Here is a 15,000-nt window from a genome sequence, read left to right on the forward strand (position 1 = left end):
TATATCGCGATATGTTTGTTTATTGTAAGAAATTATATTATTATATTGTACAATTAGAAATGAAATCATTGATCTATCTGTAATCGTAATATTGATCGCATATCTAGAAAAACGTAATATTTTTATTTATTTATTTATTTATTTTTTTTTTTCCAATTAACAATCTCACTATCAATTATGATTTCGATAATTATAAAAGTAAAGAAAAAGATCTGAAATCTTTTATTAAGTCGCTTACGACGGTTTTAACATCGAACGATAGTAATAATAGATTTTACGATGCCATATTATTTCGTATAATTGAATAAAAGGAAAGGAAGAATGAAAAAAAAAAAAAAAAAAAAGAAAAAAAAAAGAAAAAAGAAAGAAAAGAAAAAAAGAAACAAGAAAGAAAGAGAGAGAAAAAAAAACAAAAAAGAAAATAGAGAAAACATATAAACGGAGCGAACGAAAATCCAAGATAAAAAAGAAAAGAGAAAGAAAAAAAAGGAAAAAAAAGAAAAAAGAGAAGAACGAAGAAAGAGGAGGGAAGAAAAAGAGAAGAAAAACAAATTGCGAAGACGTTCGAAGCTTATTTTATTTCTCAAGATAGCGCGGAGAGAGAAAATCTTGGAAAAGAGAGGAGATTGTGGCGGGTGATATAAGGTAAAAGGAAAAAAAAAAAGGAAGAAGATGAAGAAGAAGAAGAAGAAGAAGAAGAAGAAGAAGAAGAAGAAGAAGAAGAAGAAGAAGAAGAAGTAGGAAAAAGAAAGATGGGAGGGAGGGGGGGGGTGAAGGAGAACGGAAAAAAAAACAGAGGAAAAAGAAAATAACGAAGAAGGTAAGGGAGAAAAAAAAATATAGAGGGAAAAAAAAGCAGAGAAAAAAATAAAAAGAAAAAAAGAAATACGGGCGAAAGGGGAGATAGGAAAGAAAAAAGGAGAAAGGAGAGAGAGAGAGAGAGAGAGGGAAAATGAGGCTCAAAGAACGATAAGAAATCTTTCGTCGCGAAAAGACATTTCCTTTTGAGATAGCCTCTGGTCAAAAGAGGGGTTTTCCCTCAACTCCCACTCACTCCCACTGCAAGTTTCTCGTGATACTCACTCCCTCCCTTTTCGTCGTCAAGAGAAGAAGGAGGAAGAGAAGGAGGAAGGTTTCGTCAAGGAGGTATCTCAAACGATTCGACTCTGTTTCTCAGTTTCGTCCGTTTACTCGGCTCGAAACTCACTGGTAGCCATGCCAGGACAAACGAAATTAAAACGTCGAGCTAAGTTCTACGTCCGTGAAGGCAAAGATAAAGAAAGGAAGAAATAAAGGGAAAAAAAAAAGAGAGAGAAAAGGACAAAGACAAAGAGCAAGAGGGAAATAGAAATAAAAACAAAGAGAAGAAAGAAAGAGAAGTAGAGAGAGAGAGAGAGAGAGAGAGAGAGAGAGAGAGAGAGAGAGAGAGATAGAGTGAGAGATAGTTAAAGTAAGAAGGAAGGATGCTGACGAAGTAGAATGCTTCGACTTCCAGGTTGCCAAAAAGGACCCTTCTGTATCTTTCCACAAATGTGCTACGAATGCCTTCGGGCGGCAGTCAAGAGACTTGACCTTTGTACCGGGTCTGCATTATTAAGTCCTTTGCTCGGTGCAAAAGGGACCGCGGAAGCACGTGAATGATGCCGCGAGTCGAAAGCACCTGGTAAATGGGATGATGCGAAAGGGGAAGGGTTTGGGGTGGAATGGAAGGAGGAGGAGGAAGTGGTAGTGGTGGTGGTGGTGGTGGTGGTGGTGGTGGTGGGGGTAGTGGTTGGAGCTTGGAAAACGTGGAAAGGGTATATGTACTAGCCAGACTCGTAAAAGGCATCCCGAATGAAATAACTTCCAAATTCTTGTTAACGGATAATTCCTCGAAAGTATGCATCTACCAAAGGGTATCCTTGGTCTGTTCCCTTCATTGCGTTTGTCTTTGACCTTACCTTTCCTCTCCTCTCCTCTCCTCTCCTCTCCTCTCCTCTCCTCTCCTCTCCTCTTCCCTTCTCTACTCTACTCTACTTTACTCTACTATCCTATTCTCTATGCTATCCTCTTCTTTTCTACTTTTATTCTCATTCCTTTCTTAATTTCGAGTCGAATGATTTCAAGTCGCGTCATCCAACTTTTGACCCATTTTTATATGAATTTTTTTTCTTCTTTCATGAACTTTCTTATTCCTTTCTCTTTTCTTCTTTTCTTTTTCTTTTGCTTCTATCGATTTTAATTATTCCTCGTCATTAACACATTTTTGATTGATATTTACCTGACCATAATAGAGTGATAGAGGAAGGCTAAGCCTGGAATGTGTTGTTTATCAATTTACACGATTTATTTTGATAAAAAAATAATTCATTATTATTTCAGATACCGAATCATTTGATGTGGCTATGCTTCTTCTATCTGATATTTCACTCGTATTTAAATTTGATGGGCGAATTATTACACTTCGCCGATCGAAATTTTTATTGCGATTGGTGGAATTCGAACAATATCGATACGTTTTGGAGAAGTTGGAATATGCTGGTACATAGATGGGCCGTAAGGTGAGTTTATTAATATCATTAATATATCATTTTATAAATTTGAATTATTATCGATCGTGAAATATGGGATAAAAGTAAATATTATCATTACGAAGCCGTGAATGTATATACCGTATGTAAAGTATATATATATATATATATATATATATATATATATATATATATTATATACATAAACATAAAAAAAAAAAATCACATTCAATTTTTCATTAATAGATTTAAGAACGAATCGATTGTTTTAATATTAAGATATAATAAATAGAAATGAAAGTTTTCATTAGAAAATATTTATTAGTTAAAAAGAATAAAGTTTTTTATGAAAAAAAAAAAAAAAAAAATATATATATATATATATATATATATCTCTGATAGGGTAGGTTATTATAATTACTTTATACATTGTTGGTATATCTAATCCAAGTAAGTACGATAGTTTATAATTACGTTATCCGTTTGCTCTACTGGAGATAAGAAGAAGAATAAGAATAAGAATAAGAAGAAGAAGAAGAAGAAGAAGAAGATGAATAATAAGAAGAAGAATAATAAGAAGAAGAATAATATGAAAAGGAAGGAAGAAAAAAAATAAGAATAAGAATAAGAAGGCCAAGGTATGCGGACTAAAGTGCCCGAAGAATTTTTCCTTACACAGAGTGAAAGGTACACGGAGTAGAACATTATGGATAGAGAAAAAGAGAGAGAGAGATAGATAGAGAGAGAGAGAGAGAGAGAGAGAGAGAGAGAGAGAGAGAGAGAGAGAGAGAGAGGAGAATAGTTAGATGGGAGAATGGGTATGGGAGGGAGTTATGGTGGAAGTAGTTCAAGAGTAAACAGCAAAAAAGAAGCAAAGAAGAGGTAAAAGGTAAAAGCAAAAGAAGAAGAAGAAGAAGAAGAAGAAGAAGGAGTAGTAGTCGAAGTGAAAGAAAAAGAAAAAAGAAGAAGTAGAAGATGAAGACGAGGAAGAAGACGAAGATAAAGAAGGTGAAAGAGAATGAGAAAGAGGATGAGAAAGTGGAAACACGATGAGAACTCAGCATCCTCCTGTAAGCTGGACCTTTGATCGAGCTTCTTCCTTTCTACCGAACCGGTTAAACTTCGTTAACGAGTGTGCCTCTCGCTTTAAGAAGATTTAATTACATTTTTCGCGAGTGCCGCGTTCTGTCTACCCGAGACTCAGCTACCTACCTCTTTTTCCTTCATTCTTTTTCTCTCTTTCTCTTTCTTTAGCTTGTTCTAGTTCGCTATTTCTCTCTATCTCTCTCTCTCTCTCTCTCTCTGTTTCCCTTACCCTTTTTCTCACGCTTTACCTTGTTTTAGTTCTCTCTCTCTCCCTCCCTCTCTCTCTCTCCCTCTCTCTCTCCGAAAAGGAGGAAGAGAAATTTCCGTGGATCACGGTTTTCTTCTAAGCTAAGCGTAGCATCGTTTTCCGCCAAGGTTTGTTCCTACACTCGCTATATTTTCTCTACATTTTCCTTTTTCCTACCATCCCAACCACCCATCAACCCACCCATTCCTCCCATCCCAACTTACAGAGCCTTTTCTATATTTCTATCTCACTCTCTCTCTCTCTCTCTCTCTCTCTCTCTCTCTCTCTTCTCTTTCTTTTCAGCCTGCGTAAATTGCAACGCGGCTAATTATTTTAAATCCTATTCCGACGTATCTCTTTCTCTCTCTCTCTCTCTCTCTCTGCTTTTTATTTTTTTTCTCTCCCCCTTTTCATTTTCTTTGTTCCCTTTCTAATTTCCTCTTTCTCTCTCTCTCTCTCTCTTTTTTTTTCCCTCTCTGACACACGCGCACACACACAAACACACAAATAAGGACTATTTTACTACTGTAGGACCACGCGGACCATACACGCGCGATGTTTTCGCGTCTAGATTTCTGAGGTGGTTGAAGTTTAAAAAGCATTTTCCTCCGGCAACGAGGTAGCTACTGATAAAAAGAGCTTTTCGCAAAAGGTAGGAAACTTAGCTCTTGGCTGACTTCAAAGCGAACTCTCTTTGCCATTCCCCGAACTCGATGATCGTTCCCACGACGTATGTACATATGTACGTACTTATAGTTATATACACACACACATATATATATATATATTTATTTATTTATTTTTTTTTTTTTTCATTGAGAGAGATTCGATTTTTCAGATAAAACTCTTATTTTGACAAGCACTCAACTATACCAATGTTTATTTTGTTATTTTTTGATCTGTCGTTTAAATAAATTAAAATCGCTTCTGGTATGACGTTAGTGAACCAAAAAAAGAAAAAAAAAAACAACAACAACAACAAAAAAAGGCTCCTCTGACGTATAAAAAGGATATAAATAGAAAAAATAGGCAAAAGAGAAAGTAGAAAATAATCACATCGGATTACATATTTTTCTTTCTTTCTCTCTCTTTATAGTATCACCAAAGCTTTTTACATTAGTTTTCCATGCTTTTCTTTTCTACATACCAGAAAAGGAGAGAGAATAGAGAGAGAGAGAGAGAGAGAGAGAGAGAGGGAGAAAGAAAGGACGAATGAACTAAAAAGAAAAAAAAAGATTTTCTTCTGACCCACGACAACGACGATGACGACGACGATGACGACGACGACGACGACGACGACGACAAGGAAGCTACTAACATAGTCGTCTTTTCAGGTTTGTAATGGGAAAAGCCGATACGCATCGCAATGTGCGCGCACTTAGAACGCTGTTTATTCCCTAGGGCACTTATAATGTCTCTATAACTAGAGATATTTCCAAGCATCTCTCTCTCTCTCTCTGTCTCTCTTGCTCTTTCTCTCAACCCTCTCCTTTCTCTTTATCTGCCTCTTTCTCTCTCTCTCTCTCTCTCTCTCTAAAATGAGAAAATGAAGAAGAAGAAGAAGAAGATGAAGAGGGAAAAAGAAGGAAGGATGAAAAAAGGTAAAGGAAGATGAAAACGAAGATTGCTATACGAAGAAGGAAACGGGGAGGGACGGAAAAAGATAGAGCATAGGAGGTTAAGGGTTGAGGAAAGTTCGAGAGGTGGTTGGCGAATGGGGGTGAGGATCTAACGGGAGAAAGGCAAGTAAAGGAAGGATGCCAGGAAGGGACAGGGAAATCTTCTGAAAGGTGCAACGCGCGTGAAACTCTCAGAACTGTCGTCTTCGAAGACGACGACGACGACGATGACGACGACGACGACGACGACGACGACGTCTCACCTTTTGGATTTTCTTCCTTCCTTCCTTCCTTCCTTCCTTCCTTTCCTACTTTTCGTTTTATCCCTTGCCCTTTACCTATTCCCACCCTCCTACACCGTCCATTACACGTTTCTTCTCTTCCTCCATATTCCTCTCTCTCTCTCTCTCTCTCTCTCTCTCTCTCTGCCACTTTCGAATGCGTCCCTTCTGATAAACCATCCCTGCTAACGATCCCTTCCGGAAAATCCCTTTACCTTACGATTTCTCCTGCTTTACTCGTAAAAGAAGAAAAGGAAAAAAAAAAAGAAATCGTACCAACAAGAAAGATCCTTTTTCTACGAACGAAAAGAGATCACCGAGGAATATTCACTACTGCCGCTATTAGGGGATGATGATAGTACTAGGCGGAGGGAGGGGAGAGGGAAGGAGGGGGAAGGAGGGGGCGATTAGATCGAAATGTCACAAAAGTTTCTCCAAGTTGAATCATAAGTTTTCAAATGATTATCGAGATTAAAATCGATTTTTTCTTACGACTCTTCTCCTTGTTTTTTTCTTCTTTCTTTTTTCTTTTTCTTTGCACTTACTTTTCTTTTCTCTCTCTCTCTATCTCTCTCTCTCTCTCTCTTTCTTTCTCTCTCTATCTCTCTCCGCTTCTTCTCTTCTCTCTCTCTCTCTCTCTCTCTGTTCCTTCCCTAAAACTCAGTCAACCTTTTGGTTATAAATCATGTAAAACGTTTAGTTACGAAGGCTCGGATTTTTCTTTCCTTTTTTTTTTCCTTCTTTTTTTTTTTTACGATACAATCTAAAAAGAAAAAAGAAAAAGATATGAAGAAGAGAAGTAGTAAGAAGCGTGGGTAGTGGGTAAGGCAGGGGAAGGGGGAAAACATTAAATCTCTCGAAAGTCTCGAAAGAGGATAATTGATTTGTAACGTCGGTGAGGAGAACTTTTGGCAAAGCCTATACTTGAAGTTTCGATACTCTTCCGTCCTGAAATCTTATCCCTGTCTCTCTCTCTCACACACACACACACACATATATACAGACGTAGACACTTTCTATCTATCGTCTCTTTCTTTCACTTTCTCTGCGTGCCTTATCATCGAGTACCTTCTTGTTTATACATTCTAGAGTCTACCATTTCTAGATGCTCCATATCGATAAATAAGGTATTAAAGTCGATAAATCGTTGCAACGTTGGTAGCAACGTCTACCGACGATATTTATCGCTAATTGCTTTTAGCTTTGTGACTTGTTTTATTTTATTTGTTGTTTTTTCTTTTTTTCTTTTTTTTTTTCTTTTTTCTTTTTTCTTTTTTCTTTCTTCCTTCTTTCTCTATCCCCTTCTTTATTTTCCTCTCTCTTTTTCTTTTCTTTTTTTTTCTCTTTTTTCTATTTTCTTTTTTCCTCTTTTTCTATCCTCCCTTTCTTGGCCGCCCCTTCCCCCCCCCCCACTTTACTTTTCTCGTAGACTTTAAAGTTCTCGAAGAAACGTTGTTTGCGAAGTTACGATAAACGTTTTGGAATAATAGCCATTCGATAGTTCGTTTTCACGATGGGCAGGGTAGAAAGGGTGGAGGGGGTGGGGAGAGGATGCGGTAGTAGAATGAAGTGGCCACGGGGATTGGGGGTAGGGATAGGGTTTGAGAGTTAGAGTGGGAGTACGAGTATTGGTCGGGATTGAAGCCGAGATTGGGGTTTGGGGTTTTCAATTAATTAACGATCGGACCAAACCTGTAATTTACACTTTATCGGATTCTTTTATATTATATAAGCAAGTTTCTTTTTCCATCTCAAATTCTCTCATCGATGATCCCACCAACCATTTATTTTCCCCAGATTTCCCCTTCCAATTTCTCTCATCATTATCATCTATAACAAATTGCAATTAATTGTATATAATGCCCGGTTTCATTTTACAAAGCATTCACGACTTTCGTAAAGTATATTTATATTATTCTACGATATTAAAACTTGTCCGTGTTTATCCCATTCTCATACTATTTTTATCTTTTCTATAATCATATGAAATATAATGCGTGTATTTGTAATTATTTATTTATTTATTTATTTATTTATTTATTTATTTATTTATTTATTTTTTCTTTTTTCTTTCTTTCTTTTACTTCTTTTCTTTTCTTTTCTATTTACAGGCATCTTTATATACCGGTCGTCGAGATGGGTTATAGCAAGACGACGGCATCGATTACGGTCTTTTTCATAAGTGCATTCTTTCATGAATATCTTGTCAGTGTACCATTGAAAACATTTAAAATTTGGGCATTCATGGGTATGATGCTTCAAGTGAGTATTTAAACATGGATTTAAGATTGAAATAATAATTTATTCTCATCGATATTATCAATCGATTAACTAGTGTCATAGGACGACACGTTCCATGCAAGAAGTTTTGGAAACTTTCCTTACTTCAACATATATACATATATATATATATATATATATATATATATATCTCCTCCCCTCTCTCTCTCTCTGTCTCTCTGTCTCTCTGTCAATCTGTCTTTCTCGTTTGTATAGTACTTCGTTCATGCATACATTGCTGCCGGAAAGTTTCCTTTTAGCGTACTCGTTATATGTACGGTGACAGGTAAAGAGAGAGAAAGAGAAAGATAGATAGATAGATAGATAGAGAGAGAAAGAGAGAGAGAGAGAGATAGAGGAAGATAAAGAGAGATAGAGAGAGATATATAGAGTATGTTCTAGAAATCGCGTGCCTTCGTAGTTTGCAATCGACATAGTCATCGTAAAGCCGTGAATTATCCTTTTCAGATGCCGTTGTCCGCGTTGAGCAAGCTGGTAGAGAGACATTGGGGCGCCAGGTGGGGTAACATCGTCGTTTGGTCGAGTCTCATCATTGGACAACCCCTTTGCATTCTGATGTACTATCACGACTATGTGGTTACTCATTTTGGGGAGACACTGCTCGAGGATTACTCGATCGTATAAAAGGAGTATAATTTATGAATTAGAAATATCAATAATGAGAAAGAGAGAGAGAGAGAGAGAGAGAGAGAGAGAGAGAGAGAGAGAGAGAGAGAAAGAGAGAGAGAGAGTTAAAGGAATAAGAGAAGGAAAAAGGAGTAAAGAATTTGTATCGTTAAAAATTTGATAATTTTAATTGACACTAGAATTATTTTTTTAATATTTAAACAATTGGTGGTTGGTGTGTCGGTTAAACGTTTTTCTTTTTTTATTTTTTTCTTTCTTTTTTTTTCTCTATCCTTCTTTTTTTCTTTCATCGTTTGTCTTCTACAAGAAAGAATCTTCTACGAAGAAATATATGAATTAAAGAAAAATAAAGAAAAGAAAGAAAAAAAAAAAAAAAGAAAGAAAAGAAAACAAATATGTGTGTAAGATCGAGGATAGTACGAGTGCCTTATAAATATATATATATATATATATATATATATATATGTATATATGTATATATATATATATATCTCGTCATGATTCCTTAAGTTTCTTTTTTGTTTTTCTTTTTCTTTAAAAAAAAAAAAAAAATTTCTTTTTCTTCTTATTATTTCTTTTCTCTTTCTTTTCTTCTTTATTACAATTAACAACGTACACTTACGTATTATAACATCGTGGTAATTAACGTAGTTGGTATTTGGATAAATTCTATAATAATGTTAATGTAGACATTCTTTCGAAGAAATTATACATGTGTATGTGTCTGAAAGAGAGAGAGAGAGAGAGAGAGAGAGAGTGTGTGTGTGTGTGTGTGTATGTATGAGAGAGAGAGAGAGAAAGAGAGAAAGAGAGAGAGAGAGAGAGCAAAACTCTTGGATTTAATAGTTAAATTGGATTTTGTTAGAGAACAAAAAAAAAAAAAGGAAAAAAAATTAAAGAAGGAAAAGAAAGAATGAAAAGGACAAGAATAATGCACGTACATATATTTAAATTATTCGCCATATATGATATCATGGTGCACAGATCGCTTCGTATAAAGGTTAACTTGTATTTTCTATGGAAATGCTTCTACGTTTTCGATTTCATACTTTATATATATATATATATATATATATATGTATGTATATATGCTACTAATGAAAGAAAAACACGTTCCATTTCTGGTAGCTGGTAGATAATCATTTACTCGAGAACGTAGTTTTAAACGTTTCGTTAGATATCAGAATCATAAGTTTTCAATTTTATCTTGCAAAAAAAATTTTTCTAATTTCCCAGGTGCTCTTTGGATAATATATATGCACGTTCGAACAAATTTTCTTTTCTTGTCTTTTTTTCTTTTTTTCTTTTTTTTTGCTTTTTTTTTCTTTTTATCCGAAAAAGAGCACAAAATTGACGAGGTCCTTTTAACACTTTCCCCTTCTTTGTACTTAAAGAGACTAATCGGAAAGTGTAATTCCTCAAAGAAAAAAAAAAAAGAAAAAAAAAAAGATAAAGAAAAAAAAATAGAAGGCAAAGAAACAAGTATAATTAATACACTTTCGTTATTGTCCATTTTAAACGATTAATTTTATATATGGTTCAATTGAACACGCCGCAAATAAGATGTCAGTTATCAACCTACCAACAATTTTACATGCTCCATATATATATATGTAGAATGAGCGATAAGTCCTTGGGTGGGCCAAAAGTTCCTACGTGATTTTAAAAGTCAATTACTTTTTTTTCAAGACTTTTCAAGTCTTATAATTTTTACAGGCTAGCAGTTTTACAAGCTAGGCTTGTAGTTGTATAATTTGAACAAAAAAAAAAAATAAGTAAATAAATAAAATAAAATAAAAAAAAGAAAAAAAAAGAAAAGGAGAAACAAGAAAAGAGAAATAGAAAAGAAAAATTGTCCTTAATGATTTCGTAAAAGTATAATTGACGTTTAATATAATTTTAGAATTTTTGGTTCATATGAAAACTTTCAATCCGCCCTATATATATATATATATACACACACATACACACACAATATATATATATATATATATATATATATATATATATATATATTCGGTGCCACAATTTATCGAAGGAATTAAAGATTTTCTACAAATTTTCTCTATTGCAAAATATATTCCTAAGATGATTGACTATAATATATTAACGATTTATTATTATCGAATAAACGAGAGAGAGAAAGAGAGAGAGAAAGAGAGAGAGAGAGAGAGAGAGAGAGAGAAAGAGATGTCTCTTACGATATTTATCTTTTCTTTTATTTTTTTTTTTATCTTTCTGAAATTTCTTTTTACTACTATCCCATCCATCGAATAAGAGTCCAAGAAGTACCTTCAAGGTTCGTCGCTGAAATGCTAGCCCTTTTCTCTTCTTCTTTTTTCTTTTATCTTTTTTCTTTTTTTTTTTGTCTTTTTCTCCGAGATTTACCCTCCTTTTCCTAGTTTCTTTCTTTATTCCCTTTCCACGTCCTGCTCCTGGTAAGGGGATGGGGAATTTCTATGATATAGAATCGTTTCGTTTTCTTTTCTATTTTTTTTTTTTTTCTTTTGTTTATCGACATTTTGATAAGACATACATACCTATACACACACACACATACACACATATATATATATATATAAGATATAAACAAGATGGACTCATAAGTTTCTAAGTGATTTTAAAAATTTTTTATTATTTCTAAAGATTTTTTAGACATCATTTTTTGTTTTTTTTTTTTTCCTTTTTTACTTTTTCTTTTTTACTTTTTCCTCGTTCGTCGTAAAAACTACACGAGACGAGCCTGAGAATTTTTCGCCCAACCTTTACTACATATGAACATACATACATACATACATACATACATACATACATATATATATATATATATATATATATATATATATATATATACCTTTTTGTTTATAGCCGAACAAATTATAATCAAACGAGTAATATTAAGAAACGAATATATAAGTCTTAAGTAAAATATATATATATATTGTAATGAATGAAACTAAACCAGGGCGTATATTCCCGAGGTGAGCTTTGAGAAGAAGTAAGCCAAGCGTAAGAGGTTTAAGAATGCACTGAGATGGAACTTGCAAAAATGCATAAGAGAAGAATTTCGAGCATTCGTCCGAAACACAAATATGAAACAATATGACGACCGTATATATATATATATATATATATAATGTATGATCATATCGTTGGATCACGATTCCTTTTTTAGAATTAATCAAACGATAAAAGAAGATGAATAGGTGAAGGAGGTGGAAGGGAAAGGAGGATATGTTGTACAATAAAACGAATATAACGTTAGATCGAATTAGATCGTAGGATAATTAATCTGTTATTTATTTTCTTAAATAAATGGCAAATAAATTTTATATAATACGTACGACGAGACAAATGTTTCCACGTAAAATATTTCCCCAAATATTTTCGATTATTGATTCAATAATGATTCTTAAAATTCTTTTACAAAGGCGCAAGACCTTTTCTCCTCTCCTTTTTCTTTTTTAATTTTCTGAAATATATACCTTCAAATTTCTTCATTTTTTTCTTTTTTTTTTCTTTTTTTTTTTTATTTCTACAATATCGATTGCAATTTTTTAATATCATCCGTTCATTATATAAGATCACAACAAACAAGCACACACACACACACATACATGCACATATAAATACACAGAGAAAAAGTACCGGAGCCTCGTAAAGTTTCTTTTATTTTGTAGCAGAAACGATATCAGCGGCAAGCAGTTTTCTGAGAGAAATAAAAAAAAAAGAAATAATAAATGAGAAAAATGAAAAAAAAAAAGAGAAAAAGATAAAATAAAAAGAAAAAAGAAAAGAGAAAAGAGGATGCTAGTAGGGATGAGCTTTTGCGGTGAAATACAAAGGAAAACCCGTTTCCCCTTCCTTACTCTGGAGGTCCTCCCCACCCACCCCCCACCCCCGTCATTCCGCTTCTTCTACCCTCCACATCCCTCCCTCCCTCCCTCCTCTCCCCATCCTCACATTCTCATAACCCCACTTTCTGTGTTCAACAAAAAAAAAAAAAAAGAAAAAAGAAAAGAAAAAAGAAAAAAGAAAAAAAAGAAAAATATAAGGAAAGAAAAGGAAGAGGGCAAGTAAAAGACAATAACAAAAGGTAAGTTTCCCAAAGAAAGGTATTCTACGATTCGTGTATCGCCGTTGTAACGTTAATAGAGAAAGAAGCACCGTTGTCAAGGAAGAAAAGTCAGTATGACGACAAAAAGAGAGAGCGAGAGAGCGAGAGAACGAGGGAGAGAGAGAGAGAGAGAGAGAGAGGCAAGAGAAGAAAACGAGCATGCTATAGAAAAGGAAAGAATGAATCGACCATTACGAGATAGAGATAGATAGATAGATAGATAGATAGATAGATAACATCCCTTCAAATTTCTTTTCCTTTTTATTTATTACTTCTCTTTTTCTTTCTCCCCCCCCCCCTTTTCTTACCATTTCTTCTTCTTTCTATTTTTTTTTTCACCCCTATTTTCTTTTTCATCTTTTTTCTTTCTTCTTTTTTCTCTTCATTTTTATTCTTTTTTTTTTTCTCTCTCTCTCTCTTTTTTTCTTCTTCTTCTTCATCTTCCCTTTCGATGGAAAATCGACGAGAATGAAATATCTCACCGGGAACGTGTCTCTTTTTCCCTCTTGATGGAAACAGAAGTCAACGACAGAGATAAAGAGAGAAAGAGAGAGAGAGAGAGAGAGAGAGAAAAAGAGAAAGAGAGAGAAAGAAATGGTTAGATCGAACGAAAAGAAGAAAGAAAAGACTCTTTTTCTCTTATTAAATTCACTTTACCTGTGCTGAAATAAGAAAACAGAAGAACCGATCGCAAGGCTCATGTATATACACGAATATAATGCTGACGAAAAAAGATAAGAAAAGAGCAGAAAAATGAGAGAGAGATAGAGAGAGAGAGAGAAAGAGAGAGAGAGAGAGAGAAAAGAAAAGAAAAGAAAAGGAAGGAAAAGGAAACGAGGAAGAAAGAGGAAACGAAAAAAAAATAAATAAATAAATAAAGTAGAAGTAGGAGGGATAGAGGTAGAGGAGTATAACGGACTGGAAAGAAGAAAGGCGTAAAAGAGAATGAAAGTGGTGGATGGATTGAGGTGTCGGGGGTGAGGAGAGGTGGGGGAGGGGCGGAGGGTTGTGTCTGAGTTGAGGTGAGTTAGTATCCAGTAAAAAGTAGTGGGAGAAAGTGGTATATAGGCTAGGGTTCTCGAAAGGAATGCTTTTTTTAACCGACGACCCTTGAGCTTTCCTCTTGTCTGATGAGACTCGATGTCACTGAGACCCGTTTGACCTGAGGAAAGCCTGGCGATGGATAAATTAATGATGCAGAGGGTTCCCCGTCGACAGTCGAACATACGTCTGCGTCACCACGATGTATACGCGAGCTTGTTAAATGGCGTCCAAGTACGTGACGGACATAGCATGTAAGTACGTGTTCTAACCCTCCTCCAGAATCCCTGCAAACGTTAAGACCCAAAGTTTCTCTTTGGACCTAACGTTATATCTAACTTTAATATAATGAGGAGGATAGATACGGGAGGGAGAGGGAAGGGGGTGAGAAACCCTTCTTACCTTGTACTTGATATGTATGTATATAAGAGAGAGAGAAGATACGCTATACCGTTCGTCAATTTTATAAATTTTAATAATATCAATAAAAGTTGTTCTTACGGGATGATATCGTAAAAGTTGGACAATTTTCTTCTGTGTTTTCTTTTTTTCACCTTCCTTATTCTTTCTCCTGTCTTTCTTCCTTTTTTTCTTTCTTTCTCTTTTTCTTTTCTTTCCTCCCTCTCAACCCCATCCTATTAATCATTTTTTATTCTCCAAGCACGAATTTCACTTTTATTTATAATATATAGAAAATAGAGAATCATTGTTTTGTAATGTTTAATATCAAATTTATATTATTTGAAATATTTTATTTTTCTTGCTTTTTTCTTTTTCTTTTTTTTTTTTTTTTTTTTATTACTTCATCGTTCACACACTGATTCGTATAATTAAATGGGATAAGAGGAAAGGGATAAAAATTCTTTGAGAAGGAAAAAAAAGATGAAAGAAAAAAGAAAGGAAAGTGGAAAGAGCAAATGATAAACATTGAACAATTTTTCAATTGGAAGTGTGAAATTTTCGTTCTTTAATTCCAAAAACAAAAGAAAAAAAAAAAAAAAAAAAAAAAGGACGAAAAATGCAAATTCGTCGTTTCATATATTTCGACAAACTTAGTCTAATATATTTTTTGAAAAGCTACATAGAGTACGACGTAGGGAATACAAAATTCAGAATAGAGATACGACCGGTTTATTTTATACTACGGGAAATGAATTATCACGTTCGGAAG

General features: G+C 34.3%; 1 protein-coding gene across 13 annotated transcripts in view; it reads left to right on the forward strand.

Annotated features, from left to right (window-relative positions):
• The window catches only part of mdy (diacylglycerol O-acyltransferase), a 145,372-nt gene extending 131,638 nt beyond the window's left edge, over positions 1–13,734 (forward strand). For all 13 annotated transcript variants that reach the window (XM_085663220.1, XM_085663221.1, XM_085663222.1 and 10 more), the window contains 3 exons: positions 2,362–2,540; positions 7,855–8,005; positions 8,492–13,734. In XM_085663220.1, coding sequence (XP_085519346.1) covers positions 2,362–2,540; positions 7,855–8,005; positions 8,492–8,668 — 507 coding nt within the window. In that variant the 3' untranslated portion in view covers positions 8,669–13,734. The remainder of the gene's footprint in view (positions 1–2,361; positions 2,541–7,854; positions 8,006–8,491) is intronic.
• Positions 13,735–15,000: the final 1,266 nt, after the last annotated feature.

The sequence above is a fragment of the Vespa mandarinia genome, chromosome 21, assembly GCF_050613455.1.
Source record: "Vespa mandarinia isolate Hongniang chromosome 21, ASM5061345v1, whole genome shotgun sequence".
NCBI classification, from domain to species: Eukaryota; Metazoa; Arthropoda; class Insecta; order Hymenoptera; family Vespidae; genus Vespa; species Vespa mandarinia.